The following is a 14,364-nucleotide window of genomic DNA, read 5'->3' as shown; positions in this document are numbered from 1 at the left end:
TGGTTTGCCTGCGTGTTGCTGTTCCTCCACAGACTCCCGGGCAGAGAGTCATTGATGTTTCACAGACTGCAGCCGCTTCTGAGGATGCAAATGAACTGTCCATAAGACTCTGTATCACCTGGCAGGCTGTCTATTGATGCCGTTAATGACTTTTTAACATTTCTGAAGCCAAATCCTGCAATCGGCACAGCACCCGCCAGCACACTGGGCCTGCTTGTTGAATGCCTTTTCCATTTGTGTTGCTGAAATATCTACATAAGGAAAAGCTCATGGCCGGTGCATACACTCCTAAAAAAATTCTCTCAATTTAGCATGAAGGGAAGCAACTGTGGTGGTCAGTAAAACAGCGTCCGTCCAGTCAGATCACTCCTAACATTTTCCTTCCGTCTCTCTCTCTCTCTCTCTCCAGGCTGCAGAGGGATGCTTTGTGGCTTTGGCGCTGTATGTGAGCGAGACCCGACCGACCCCGGCAAGGCCGAGTGTGTTTGCAAGAGGTTGGATTGTCCTTCATTAGTGGCACCTGTTTGTGGCTCGGATTCATCCACTTACTCCAATGAGTGCGAGCTGGAGAAAGCCCAGTGCAACACACAACGACGCATCAAGGTGCTGCGCAAAGGGCCCTGCTGTAAGTACCATCACCAAGTAATCTGTCTGCATTTAACCCCCAGCCAGTGCCATTTTGAGGCTGAAAACAGCTCTTTTTCAAGTTCTTAAGAGATGCTTCAACGGACTTTTAATGCAGAGTGACTAGTTCTTAGAAAACCCCCGACTGTAGAGAAGTTGTAATGTGATTCTTGTCTTGTTTCCAGATGGACGTGCCCTTGTTCAATATTATGCATATGAGCTTTTGTTACTTGAAAGAGGGAAGAAAAAAAAAAAACGGATGTCAGTTTTGACATTTGACCTGCAAAGTTAGTTTTTCAAATTTGACTGTTCACTTCTAGACTTGAGTTTACCAGTTTCAAACTCTTCATTGACTTTAAGACTTTTATTTTTAGGTCAACGCATGCTATTTCAAGTGTTGCCGTAACAGGATTTGAACATTTTGAGATGTTGAAATGGGACCTTTGATCCAGAAAATATCAATCCGTGAAAGACCAGCATCTTTCAGAAAGCAGTCTGATCCCAGTCTGACACGCTCTATTAAGCTGCTGCGAGAGTTGAATTAATGACCTTGTATTACAGAGTGTAGTACTACTACACTATTGAAGAGAGGAACGAGTAAAAGTCTGGGATAGAAAATTAGGAACAGGAGAGTTGTGGTGTTCCAGAGGGCCAGCATGGCTACATCATCAGCCAAACACAAAATTGCAGGTCTCTGAGTGGCACTAAATTGCTTGTTATTGTCATGTGAGTGGTTTTCTATTACACCCCATCCTAACACATGCTGCTTTGCTGTCCTATTTTTTCCCCCTTAATAATAAAAAAACGCATCCCCATCATTTCCACTCCTTTGTCTTTCCAATATGGCTCCACTCCCAAAGCTGGGAGTGCCACCTGCACCCTCACAACTGTTCCCGTTGGGTGCCATCCAGAATGTATTCTCTCCCTCAGCCCCTGGTGGGTGCCTGTCTTCCTACTGTACCTCTCATTTCTTCTCTTTAGCGAAGCCCAGCAACAACCCAGGGCTCCAAGGGGGAGGGATGGGGGAGAAAAGCTTCTTGCCAAAGCTGCAACATTGCTGCAGCTTCAATAATAACTGGAGTGTTTTGTCAGTGTCGAGCCTGCTTGCCAGTGCGGGCCCACTGCTAATTCCAGAGGTCTGATTACAGTGAAAACTTGGACCAATAACCGGCGTGGTGAGCGCTCACTGCTGGCAGAATGGAAATAAAGAGATAAAAAGGGACAGAAAAAGAGGACAGGTGGAGGGCTGCTGGAGAGAGGGGGATGGAAGGAAATGAGCAATGAAACATTTAGTAAAGAAACATTCAATGAAAAAGCAAGTGAGAGAATGATCGTGTGAATAGAAAACAATAATATTTTGAAATGAGAGAGAGAGAGACAGAGAGTAGTGTGAGTGCTGTGATGATGGTGTATGGAGGGTTAAGGCCATCAGGAGCTCTGTAATTACCACCAACAACAATATCAGGCAAATACTGGGGAAAAATATGAGAAACTAGTGATGATGTTGATACTAATGATAGCATTAATGTTATTGATAATATGCTCAACCACTCAGACTCAGATTTTTTTGTGTCTATCTACCTGTCTATCTCTATATATCTATGACTATATAAAGAGAGAGAGAGAGTGATAGAGATGTCGTGACAGAACAGACGCCAACAGTACTTTCTCTCCTGACGGAGCTCAGAGAGTGCAACTTGGAGTGTCCTCATTATGTTTGTGGTGTTAGGTATTCAAAATGTTACATTTTAAGAAAATGAATGATGGCTTAAAGCCTCAATCAGAGCATGTTTTCCAAAAAAAAGGACAAACACAATAGTTAGGAAGTATCTCTTTGTTGGACTTACTCGCTTATGTACGTGTCCTGCAAGATAAACATTGAAGAGGTGTACAACAAAAATGTGGAAGAGAATGGGGTGGGCTGTTTTAAAGCTTCTTTTCCAAGTTTTAATACTTTTTTTTTTTAATTCTTTCACCTCCGTGCAGCCTTGCTTGTTTGTAAACAGCCATGGCAGAGCAGCTCTGAATTACTATAATTTCTAATGTAACCTGTGTATTTGGCGCAGGCAAACTAACACGAAACTATGTACCTCACAAATATTCAGGTAATCATAGTACTTATGTAGTAACATTATGAACATCACATTTTTGGATACAATTTTATTTCTTTTAATATTTGCAAAGTCTTTGGGCACCTGGTAGGTTCAGAAAACACATATCAGGATCAAATCATACAGCCTTTAAATGTTAATTAACTCATGTCGATTGAGAGCAAAATCGTCCACTTAGGAAGAATTTGACACATTTACACCACATAATAGCTTAGCAAGAATACCAAGATTATATATTCTCTAAAATGATCCCTTTGTCCATTTTAGAATAAAGACTCATTACACTGTAATATGACATATGACATTAGCAGGTTTGCTCACTAGTGGGTGCTAGCTTGATACCTCTCAACTCTTGCCTGTTTGCCACTTCAGTCAGAAACGTTCAGAGTTAATATCCTGACATATCATGTTGTCAGTTTAGGTAGTAATTATTATTATCATAAAGATTATCGAAGTTAGATTTTTCTAGAAGAAGATCGAAAGCCTGCATAGCTAAAATATGCATTGAGGTTGATTCCTTGGTGATGTCCGGCTGGTGGGGCTGTAATCTGTATTAGGTTATTTGCCTCTGCTTGGTTATATTACCTTTTCTATTATCTTGAATTATAAACACTTGCTTTTTAATCAGTGCGAAGCTAATAAGTGAAATTCACACTTTGCCTTAAAGTTTTAGGGGTGTCATTTCCAGGCATGAAATTGAAACCACAGTTGGTGACATTAATTTTGGCTTCTGGTACTTTTATTAAATGGAAAGCAGGGTGTTATGTTTTAGAGTTAGTGTGACAGATTAACATATTTGCAGACCAGAAGGCATCTATAAAATTATTTTTTTTCACCATCTGTACCTTTAGTTACCTTTTTTATTAACAGCCTTGTTGAAGCCTCCCACGCTCTGACCTCAATAGAAATGATTTGGGGAAGGCAGTCAACCAAAGAATGACGGCAAGTAGTTTTATGCTGAGACAAAAGATTCATCCAGGCTGCAAACTGTGGTTTAGAAAGGAATTAGGAGATGATTGTCTACAGAACAACCAACCGGAGGATTTATTTTTTTTAAAGGGAACCATCCACCTTCTACAGCACTAGATTGGCTACAGTGTGTGTGTTTGTGTGTGTGTGTGTGTGTGTGTGTGTGTGTGTGTGTGTGTGACTGTGAGGGTGTTCGGAGGTCAGACGAAGCCATATGACAGGTCCTCATTCTCCTTCGTGCCTTCAATAAATTCAGCCGCTACAGAGGGTCTGGACAGGTCAGTCTGGCTGAGATTATGGAGTTGTCAAGGCTGATGGAGGAAGAGAGAGGAAGAGACGGCGGGGAAGAAGTGCCAGAGAGACTTAGATGTTTGCTTTTATGCAAAGACTCCTTGAATTCATTTGATTTGAATGGCGGGTTCTGTAGGGGTAAGTGATTTTGCTACTGTTCACAGAAGCCATCATGTCCAATTCAAATCAACTCTGGAGCCTTATCTGGAGTGCAGGCATGAAAGAATTTGAATGGGACTTAAATGGAGTATATATTGTGAGCACTATGTTGAGATGTAGGTATTTTTTTTAAGCTAAGCAGTATCTTGATATCCATACAATACCAACATTTTGTTGCACTGTTTTGTACATTTTGCTGCCATCCTCTGACAGAAATTTGCCCTCCCTAGCCGAGCTTCACTGCAAACCACTTGTTGGAAATGGCTGTACTTTGCTTTTCCTTTTTTGCTGCATTCCTAAAAATACTTGACATTTGAGTAAAAGTTAAAGTATGTTAAAAAATATGGTCAGACCTCTTTTTGGTAGGAGATAGTTAGGAGGTAGATAGTCACATCGCCTTGAAAAAGTGGGGCGACGTCAAATAACAGTTGTCTTCTGGAGCTTATAAAATGATGGAAACACATGCTGGGAAATTGATGGCTGCAGTAATTTAGTCATCAGTGTTAATTATGTAGAGACTTATGTAGATGCAGTTACTGTTGTGTGATAGGAGTTCATTAAGATGAAGACTTGACAATCATCAAAGGCAGGACTTTAATTGTATTTTATGTATAACTGCTAATGACATGAGTCATTCAGACAGAAAAGTGTGGCCTGATCCACAATCTGTGATGACATTTTTGCTACTGCTCCCTCCACAGTCAGTCAGACCCACTTTCCCTCCAGCGGGGGCTTATTCCTACATCCTCCCCTCTAGTTTGACCTCTAAATAAAAAGGTATAGGTAATCTGCTTGTTTGCAGTATTGAGTGACGTCCATGGATACCCTCTCTTGTGAGTGCACAGTTCAGTTTAGCTCAGATTAGCTCAACAGTGGCCAAATCCCCTTAAAGCACATTCATTTAGAACCTCACACATAACAGAGAACTGGCTATTACAACATTTAAGTGCCAAGGTAACGGTGTAAGACCCCTCCTGAGAACGGTACAAAATGACCCTCTTGTCGTTAAGGGCTCTTATTTGCCCCCAGTGCTTGGCTGTAACGTTCACATAACCTGCTTTTTAATGGTTCGAGCCAGCTCTGCAACAGCTTCTTCATTATCTTCCTTTTGTTCGAGATGGATGATTTGGGATCTGCGGGGTTGTGTTTCCAGTGGTCAGGCGGTGAGAAGATAATGGGTTCGGATATTATCAAAATTAAAAGGAGAAGCCACGTTTAAAGTGGCCCAGTAGGAGCACCTGATAACAACACGGAGAAAGAAGAGAGGAAAATAACGGTCGGTTAGGAAATGATAGAACTAGAGAGAGACAGAGAGAGAGCCAGCAGTAGCACCTTCTGTTTCAGAGAGACAAGAGACATTTGGGCAGCTTGTTGTATCTACATGTGTGTGTATGAGAGTGTGTGTGTGCATGTACATGCTTGAGTCAGCAAGGGAACTTGCTGCATGTTAGCTCTCCTAATATTGAACTTGGAGCCGAGTGGTAAATACACTCCCAGAGAGAGAGAGAGAGAGAGAGAGAGAGAGAGAGGAGTGGAGTGGAGTGGAGTGGAGTGCTGCAGAACTCATCTTGTGTGGCCACTAGAGTGGAACGCAGAGTTTTTATTCTTTTTTACCTTTTGGTCTTGAAGAAGTGAAACAAGTAGTGCAAAAATATGGAGTGAGCATGTGGGTGAGGGGGCTGGGGTTTGAGAGAATGATCAATGGAGATAGATTTCGTGTACTTGTTTGTGTGTGTGTGCGTGCGTGTGTGTGTGTGTGTGTGTGTGTGCTTGAGTTGCCCCCTGAGCACGGCCTGCTCCCTCCTACTCTATCAGTCCACTCTCCACGCTCTCTCTGGTACTGTGCTTTAGAGAGGGCTTTATCTCTCCAGCGCCGACACACTTGTGTCCTCCCAGTGAAAGCAAAAGAGCATCAGTGCTCTCCACCTGCTGCTGCTGTCTTCTCCAGCACTGCCGGCACTCAGCACCAGTGGAAGGAGCCCGTGAATCCTCCATCATAAAGATGAAAAATACGTTTATTTGATAAAGAATAAAGGTGTTCAGTTATAGTTGTTACTATATGCTCATTTGTATTAACAAATATTTGTATGGCAAATAATGTCTCCCAGATTGCATTTTTACCAATATAATGAGGAACCATTTATAATAAAAATATCTTCAAAGAGTTTACTATTACCATATTTTATGATCCACTTGTGAGAACTCAAGCATGATGAAGTAGAGAGCACTAAGAGAGCTCATGCATCTCCACCAAGGAGGCCACGGGAATATAGAATATGAACTTAGTATCATTAAAATCTCCATCATCAAAGACGCTTCAGATAGTTCCTCACCAAAAATAATTCTTCTGGATCACCGCCCTTAGAACACGATCCATAACATTATGGGGAGCTCTCTGGAATTAAAATACACTGCCTCAATGAATTTCATCTAAATATGCAATTTTTTTTTGAAAGATATCGATCATTTTATCAAAAATAGGTCTCCTCCAAGGATCCTATCATCAAGATGATTCTTCTCTCAACTATTTCACCTTTAATCACTTGGTACTTGTACTTTGTGCCAAATTTCATCAAAATCCCTCTGTTTTTCTTTGTTTTGTTTTGTTTTTCAAATGTCCTGCCAACAAACGGACACTGGGGATTATGTTTTGCCCTTGGCGGCGGAGATGTACACACTGACTTGACATGAACCTCTACCAATGTGTAGTGGTCGAAGCCTAACCAGGTACGAACCTGCTCTTAAACAGTCAATGCTGACAATAACCACATTTCCAAAGCAAAGTCATCCTCATCCAGTGTTTGTTTAATCCAAGTGCTCAAAAACATGATTATCCAAAAACCCAAGTACTTATCTGAGCCCTAATCCCCTTCGGGTGGTTTCGTGTCCAACACGTGACCTGAACCATGAGCAGGAGGACAAAATGGGAGCATCCATCAAAATACATGAGGGAATATATAATTAAAGCTCCTTTCACACTGCACCAAAAACGCGGATGAACACGGATGTTTGGGCACTCTGAAAGGGTCGCCTCGGCATTTCGACCCGCGTCCACCGACCCTTCAAACAACCCGGGTGTTCAGCAGCCCGCCTCAGCTCTGCTCGGCTCGCCTGCAGTGCAAAAAAGGCACCCCGCATTGTCTCAGGTTTCCCATGATATGACCCGTTGACAGAGATGTACCTTCCTGTTGCAATCTCATGTTGTCACTGCGGTGCCTGTCAGGATGTCATTGTGGAAGCTCAGGGAAAAATATCAAAAATAAATTAAAACAATTTACATGTGTATGATCTTACATGAATTCATCGATGTCATGCTTGGGAACTCCCACCAACCGGGGAACCCTAACGTGAACTGCACAAGCACAACCGTGTTTATAAACAACTTGTATAGCGATCTTGCACATCTTTTTATCGTTCAGGGCAGCACACTGGCAAGATCGTGAAGTCCGTGAGCTGCTCGCAGTCTGCAGTGAAGAGGAGATCCGGCGGGAGATTTCTGGAACTGTATGGGACACGGTGATTTATGGGAACATCACCGGTATTTTTAGGGAGTGCGGGTTTGACCGGACCACAAGGCAGGTCATCAACAAGCTCAAGGCCCTTAAAAAACAGTTCTTCCTGGTTAACGACAGGATGAACAGGAGTGGCATGGGGCGGTCTGAGTGGCCACATTATGAACTATGCCAACAAATATTTGGCTACTTAGCACTGATAAACCCGCTGAGCGTCTCCAGCTCCCTGGCTGCGCCTCCGTCCATGACATCTCCGACAGCCATGCTATTGTTTGTTTACCTCGCAGTGTTCCAGCGCACTTTTATGTGTAAGGATGACGTTGTCAACGCAATGACGTACAAGAGAGAAAAACACAGGCATCCAGCCCTCACAGCGGGAGCTCAGACCCGCGTCTGCTGGAAGCTTGAATGCGCGTATCAGAGGGTTGATTCCAGTAGAAAATCACTTGCACACACTGAAGTTGTTCTTTTTGTTGATTTTTGTTTTCTTGACTGTAAACAATGCATTCAGAAGTGATTTGTATTCAAGGTAGCCTGTCCTCCTCCTCACCAGCTGTCTGTCTTTTCTCCTTGTAGCTACTCAACTTTTGCCAGAGCATCTAAAACAGTGTCTGGCTGGCCTTAGCTTGTTACCCCGGCTCTATTTATTGTCTTTTGTCTGGTGCTGGTCTGTCCGATTGTTAAGGTGTCTGGGCCAGACCGGGTAAAGCCCTGATTTATCCCCTTGTAGGGTCCAAAGCTGTCTGTGAGGGGAGGTTTCAGAAATCTCCTGTAAGCAGAAGTCTCAGTCTGGAGCAGAGCTGGGGAGGAGGACATGAAAGGCATCTTGCTTTATTCCTCTGTTACCCCCCCTTCTCTTCTTTTTCCTCCCCATCTCTCATTGCTCTGACCGTCACTTAGTTGCCGTAGCGACATGTCTGGGAGCCCTCAGTGACACTGGACTGGTAGCACTGGCTCCAGACGGTGTAGATAACTTTTGGCGCTGGCAGAGCAGATAAAAGCCTTCAATGCCTCCTCGTCTCTTTCTTCCCTTCCTCTTTTGTCTTACAAGTTCCTTTACCTTCTCTATGTGCCTCAGGCCTAATTTCCTCACCCTTTCTCTCCTTCTTCTCTTTCTCCCTGGTTTTTTCCTCTGCTTATCTTTATTTTTACTCCTGATTTCACCCCAGTTCCTACTTCCTCCTTCCCTTCCTCTGTCAGTCCATAATGTTCCATGTTTTTCATTTCACTCCTCCTTGATTTGATTGAGTTACATCAGCCAAAAACAACTCCTCCCTCCCTCCTTTTTTTCCGCTACTTTTTTGTATGTACATTTGCCTCGTAGACTTGAGACAAAATTGTCCTCTGTACATTGCTGTTGCTTTCGTCATTGACATGCATGCTCTCTCTCTCTCTCTCTCTCTCTCTCTCTCACACACACACACACTCACACACACACACAAACACACACACACACACACAAGGCTAGAGGTCGCTGTAAATAACTAAGATTTTTCCCTGAGGCATTGACTGGAGCTTGTTATTCATAACCATAACATGCACAATCTGACAGACTGGGTGTTTGCATGTGTGTGCATAGTGATACTGTATTTATACCCACGTGCACACTCTCTCTCACACACACACACACACACACACACACAGGCAAAATACACTCACAATTCAGGCAGTTTGCAAAGAGATTGAAAAATTTACTTTCTTGTTATCATCCGTCACCCCCCCCACACACACACACGCACACACACAAACACACTCACAAGACATGGGCTTTGCTGAAATCCTCTGTCCATCTTTACTTGCTGTTCCACTCGTCTGCATCTACTGATACTTGTAAGACAAATCCAGTCTTCTTCATCTCTCTTGCTTCAGCATTCACCTCTTTAAAATCTGCTGGAAGAACACAGATAATGTGGATACACACACACACACACACACACACACACACACACACACACACACACACACACACACACACTTCTCTACACACTCAAACCTGCTCATGACCAGACAAGGGGTTGTGTTTTACCCTATCAATGCTTTAGGCTTCTTAAGTGCACCTTCATTTTCCCTGTATACACTTTAGGATGGATGGTGGGGACTGAACATAATAAAGAAGTGTGTTGAAAATATGCGGATAAATACCAGCCCAGCAGACGACGGTGAACATTTTTTAAGAATGCTGACAGCTGTCGAGCTGGATTTTTAAAGAGCAGATTGTTTATATTGACTTAGTTTTTACAATATTTACCTGAGATTCTGTTTGCAGCTCACATCTTTCTATGAACCAAGCGCTCTTTTTTTCTGTTTAGTTCTTGTCAAGGACTGTATTGACTTGATGAGAGAAAACACAATCTTCCCTAAACATGAAATGAAAAGAACAGCAAAAAGTTCATTCAAGTCAAATGAGTTAATCGTTTGACGTGAAAGCATTGACAGGAGAATTTAACCCACAATATTAAACTTCTGAAAATGTTTATGTCTTAGATGTCTGTTTCCATGTATATTACCACCAGATCAAACAAACAGACATATACTCTAACAATTAAGCAGTGGTTTAATATTTCAAGTTCAGAAAGAGAACATAGAATTCCTTCTTTTTAACTGCGGGTTGTTGAGGTAACCATAGTTTATCTTCCTGAAATAAAAGTCTGCTCATACTGCTGCAATCTATAAAAAAGTCAAACTGACCTCAGAGCATCAATACATTCTCTCAAATGGATAGAAAATTCAAATTAAAGCTTTTTCCATTTTTAACCGACTGAAGTTCGAATGCGGGAGGCAAAGCAAAGAACACAAGGATGCAGGAAAAACAAGATGAAGGATTAACTCCAAACAAAGACAAAAAGAGAGAAGCAGCCATGACATGGGCTTGAATAGCACAAGTGGGCTTAACGCAAATCTTAAACCTGAACACATGCAGTCGTATCAATGACAGAGGTATCCAAGCAGTGTAGTAAAGAGGAGCTGGCTGCATTTAAACAAGAAATTATAGTTGACATGACGCGCACAAACACAAAAAGAAAACTTGAACAAGCTGCCACTCAAATAGAGGAGCTGGGAACGTGGCGTGCAGCTGCATATGACAAACACTCAACGAACTGGGGACACTTGGCCACAAAGTAATGGATCTTATAAAAGAATCTGTGGATATACAGTGTGCCAAAAAGCAAGTGCTGTAGTTAATTTGTGGAGAAATTACTCTGAAGGGAAATCTTAACCCTTAAAATGTCAAATCCCCCGTGCAAACAGCCAACACCGCCAGAATCGAACCCAGCTCACCTCCGAGACCTGAAATATGATGGTAAACATGGACATAAGTAACAGGATGGTCACCATCACGTTGTTATTTATTGAGCTTTTACAGTTGAATGTCTGATGTTGATGAGTGTGGCATAGCTGCAAGAACGTGCACATATTCTTATGTAAGTACTTTCACTGTAATCCTGTTTCAAAGAATATCACCATGCAATATAAACTGTACGAATGTTACTGCAGATTTAATATAAAAACCCTCCATGCTAGATTATTGTGAGACATGCACAATATTAGAGCAGAGGAAGTGGAATGAATGGAATGATGCTTCTTTTTTGCCCCTCCCTTCCACCTCCACCTCAACCTACAAAGGAATCCATGATCGAAGGTGGACGGAGAATTACCTTTTGTCAGGAGCCAATCTGTTAGTTTTATTCTTTGGATTACAGGAAATACTTTTGTTTATTACTATGTTGCAGTTCATTGTTCAGGACTGTTCAAGTGTAGAATTGAGGGTTTCAGTAAAATACATCACATCAAGTGTTATGATGCAACAACAAGAAGCACTTATACCTTTAATGTTAATGGTTTGTGTAATCGGACAAAAATAATTTGAAAAAAAAAGATTAAACGCATATAACTATATTCTAAGAAACCAATTTATCCCAACAAGAGCATGAACAACCTTTGACATCGACATGGAATGCTGTTATTTTTGCGATCTGTGAAGAAACTAGGACTGCACTCAGAGAGATGTAGAACTATTTCTTGAAAAATGAATGAAAATGTCTGCAGACAGTGAGTGGATGATGTGGTTATTACAGCAGATTTGAGGTTTTAGATTTTAATGAAAAGTTTTATTTCATAATACACAGTTTGACTTGTAATGTATATCTCAACATGAGCTCATTACTCAAAGTAACACATCATGAAACAATAATGTCTCTAAACAATAACATCAGTTCAAATAGAAGTTAGATTGACAGAAATGTCAGTCAAGTGTTTGAATGGGCTCGATGTACTCGAAAGAAAACAAGACAATCAGAACAGTTATATCACTGGAGGAGATAAAGAAAGCAATTTGTTGGTTAAGAACATGCATGCAATTTCCCTACAAGTCATTCCAGAAACAATGTTAATTCACTTCCTCAGAGAACCTTTAAATGGAAAGAAGAAAGCAAGACACCCATATAATGAAAACGGGCAATCATATCGTTAATCTCCGAAGAGGACAAGTAAAGTTGGTTTTGCCAAAGACAAAATATTAAGAAGAACTTAAAATACACCAAAAAAAAGAAGAAAGCCCTGGTAAGCTTGAATGCAGGAAAGGCTTTTGTTGGGTTAATTGGGAATTATTATATCAAACATTTGAACGGCTTAGCTCGATCAAAGATTCAGTTCAGTATATCAAAGCAATTTACCCACGACCTTCTGCAAGGGTAAACTTGAATGGTTCTTTATCTGAGAGATTTGTGTTACAGGGATGTTGCCTTAGTCCTACTCTGTTTGCTAGCTATATCGTAGCATTTGTCCAAGTGGTCTGTCAAGATTAAAAAAAAAACTGCAGGGAGTAGCATTAGGGCATAAAGGAACATAGAATTAGCCTTTTTGCGGATGATGCGGTGCTATATCTTACAGAAGATGACACCTTCTGTCATGGATAATGGGATCACTGAGAAATGTAATTACTTAGCAGAGTATAATATCACAAAAACTCACTATTCATCCATTCACCTTCAGAGAGATCATGAAAAAGTATACTATAAAAAAGGATTTGAAATTAATGAAATGCTTAAGGGTGTATATATGTATCATTGTATAGGGCCAGTTATAGATATAGTTAAGGATAAAGAAGGGCACTCCATCTATCCAGTGGATTTCAAATCAATTAATTTGAATGTATTTGCCAAGTATTATTTCACAGAATGGTATAAATTAGTATCGGACTTCTGAAGGGAAGACAGCAACAGTCATACACTGCACTCCGAATGCTCGAGGATAAAGATGCTTACTTTAAGATGTGTTTTTATGCAGCCCAACTTCAACATCTAATTATTGAGGCGATCTCTAGCTTGATGGAAAGAAACATATGGCCAATTTATCCAATAACAATATTTATGCAAATGCATTAAGTGCATTCGATACTACTGGTAGTTATCAAGAGGTACTCCAACAAAAAAAACAGAAAATAAGAGAAGCAGCAGAAGAAAATTGAAGAATTGATGGTCAATGCAAATTCCAAACCTTCAGATTATTTTTAAGGTTTTCTACAATTAATCAATGTCAGACATGTCGAGAGCAAATGATTTCTAAAGCGGAAAACACACTTTGCCATACAGGTGCAGAAAAGTAATTTGAGGTTATATAATCACAGAGAAATGTTTCACTTCATACCTGGGAAATATAACTGAAGTGTTGCAGAAGGAAGATAATTACTTGGACAAAATTCTCCTCACAGCTGGCAGGTAGACCATTACAAGAAACTGGCTTGATACAGACCCTCAGAGACGCAGACACAGCAGCACGGGAAATATGTGTAGTGGAATAAAAAAATTGTTCTCTTTAAAGTGGTTGGAAATTATTTTAACAGGGAATGTAAGAAAATGATACGATTTTGAATTGAGACAGGTCTGTATACATTGATTGGCAACAATGTAAACATACATGTGTATTTTTACATTAAAGTTTCAAAAGGCATGTACAGTAAACTCCATTTGTAGTTGTACTGTAGGGTTTTTTTTCAAAGCACTTTCTCTCTTGTGCCTGATATCAGTCCCTACTTAATATTCTGCATGGCATTTTAGTGAATATGAATTCTATGTGTGAAACATATGAGGAAAATAGTGCCCATGCCCTGCATTTTTATTTTTAAACTCTAACCCCAACCCATGACAGTGAGGGTCAATGCTGCTGTCATTGAAACAAAAATGATGTTTTGTTCTCTATATAGTAAATTGCAACGCGTCCATGATGTAAGGAGTAGAGTCGCGTATGAGTCAATGATGGTTAAAATGTGCTGTGTGGTTTTGCAGCAGGAAGATGTTTGATATACTGTAGCAATAATAGTGACTGGAGGTGAGTCGGCGAAAGTGACACTACGAAGCATGTTTTTGCATAACCGAACAGTTTCAACATTATTTTGATGCGGTTTACTTGTGAATTAAAAGAATGTTGCTGCCTGACTGCCATGCAGCAAACCCTTACAAGGACTTACAAGCTTGTAACACAGCCTTCAGCTCAGGATGAGGTTCTTATCTATCCAGAATCACTTGGTTGGTGCAAGCTAGCTGTTAGCAACTGCACTTTAACAAATACACAACTGCTGTGGGTCTAGAATGACGGTCGCCTGAATCAGATTCCTCCTGAGTATGACGGCATTGCCTTCAACCAAAAGTCTTTCTACCTCATGTTTGAAGATGTTTCCCTTTGTCTCCAGTCTCGTTGTC

At 41.0% G+C, this 14,364-nt stretch overlaps 1 protein-coding gene across 4 annotated transcripts in view; it reads left to right on the top strand.

Moving 5' to 3' along the window:
• Nucleotides 1-14,364, top strand: part of agrn (agrin) — a 250,892-nt gene that overhangs the window by 142,003 nt on the left and 94,525 nt on the right. For all 4 annotated transcript variants that reach the window (XM_086214149.1, XM_086214151.1, XM_086214148.1 and 1 more), the window contains one exon: nucleotides 410-625. In XM_086214149.1, the coding sequence (XP_086070275.1) occupies nucleotides 410-625 (216 nt within the window). The remainder of the gene's footprint in view (nucleotides 1-409; nucleotides 626-14,364) is intronic.

The sequence above is a fragment of the Aulostomus chinensis genome, chromosome 9 (assembly GCF_037954235.1).
Source record: "Aulostomus chinensis isolate RoL2024-O1b breed Wild chromosome 9, RoL_Achi_v1.0, whole genome shotgun sequence".
Lineage (NCBI taxonomy): Eukaryota > Metazoa > Chordata > Actinopteri > Syngnathiformes > Aulostomidae > Aulostomus > Aulostomus chinensis.
Note: the sequence above shows the minus strand (reverse complement) of the source record. Positions and strands in the feature narration are given on the sequence as shown.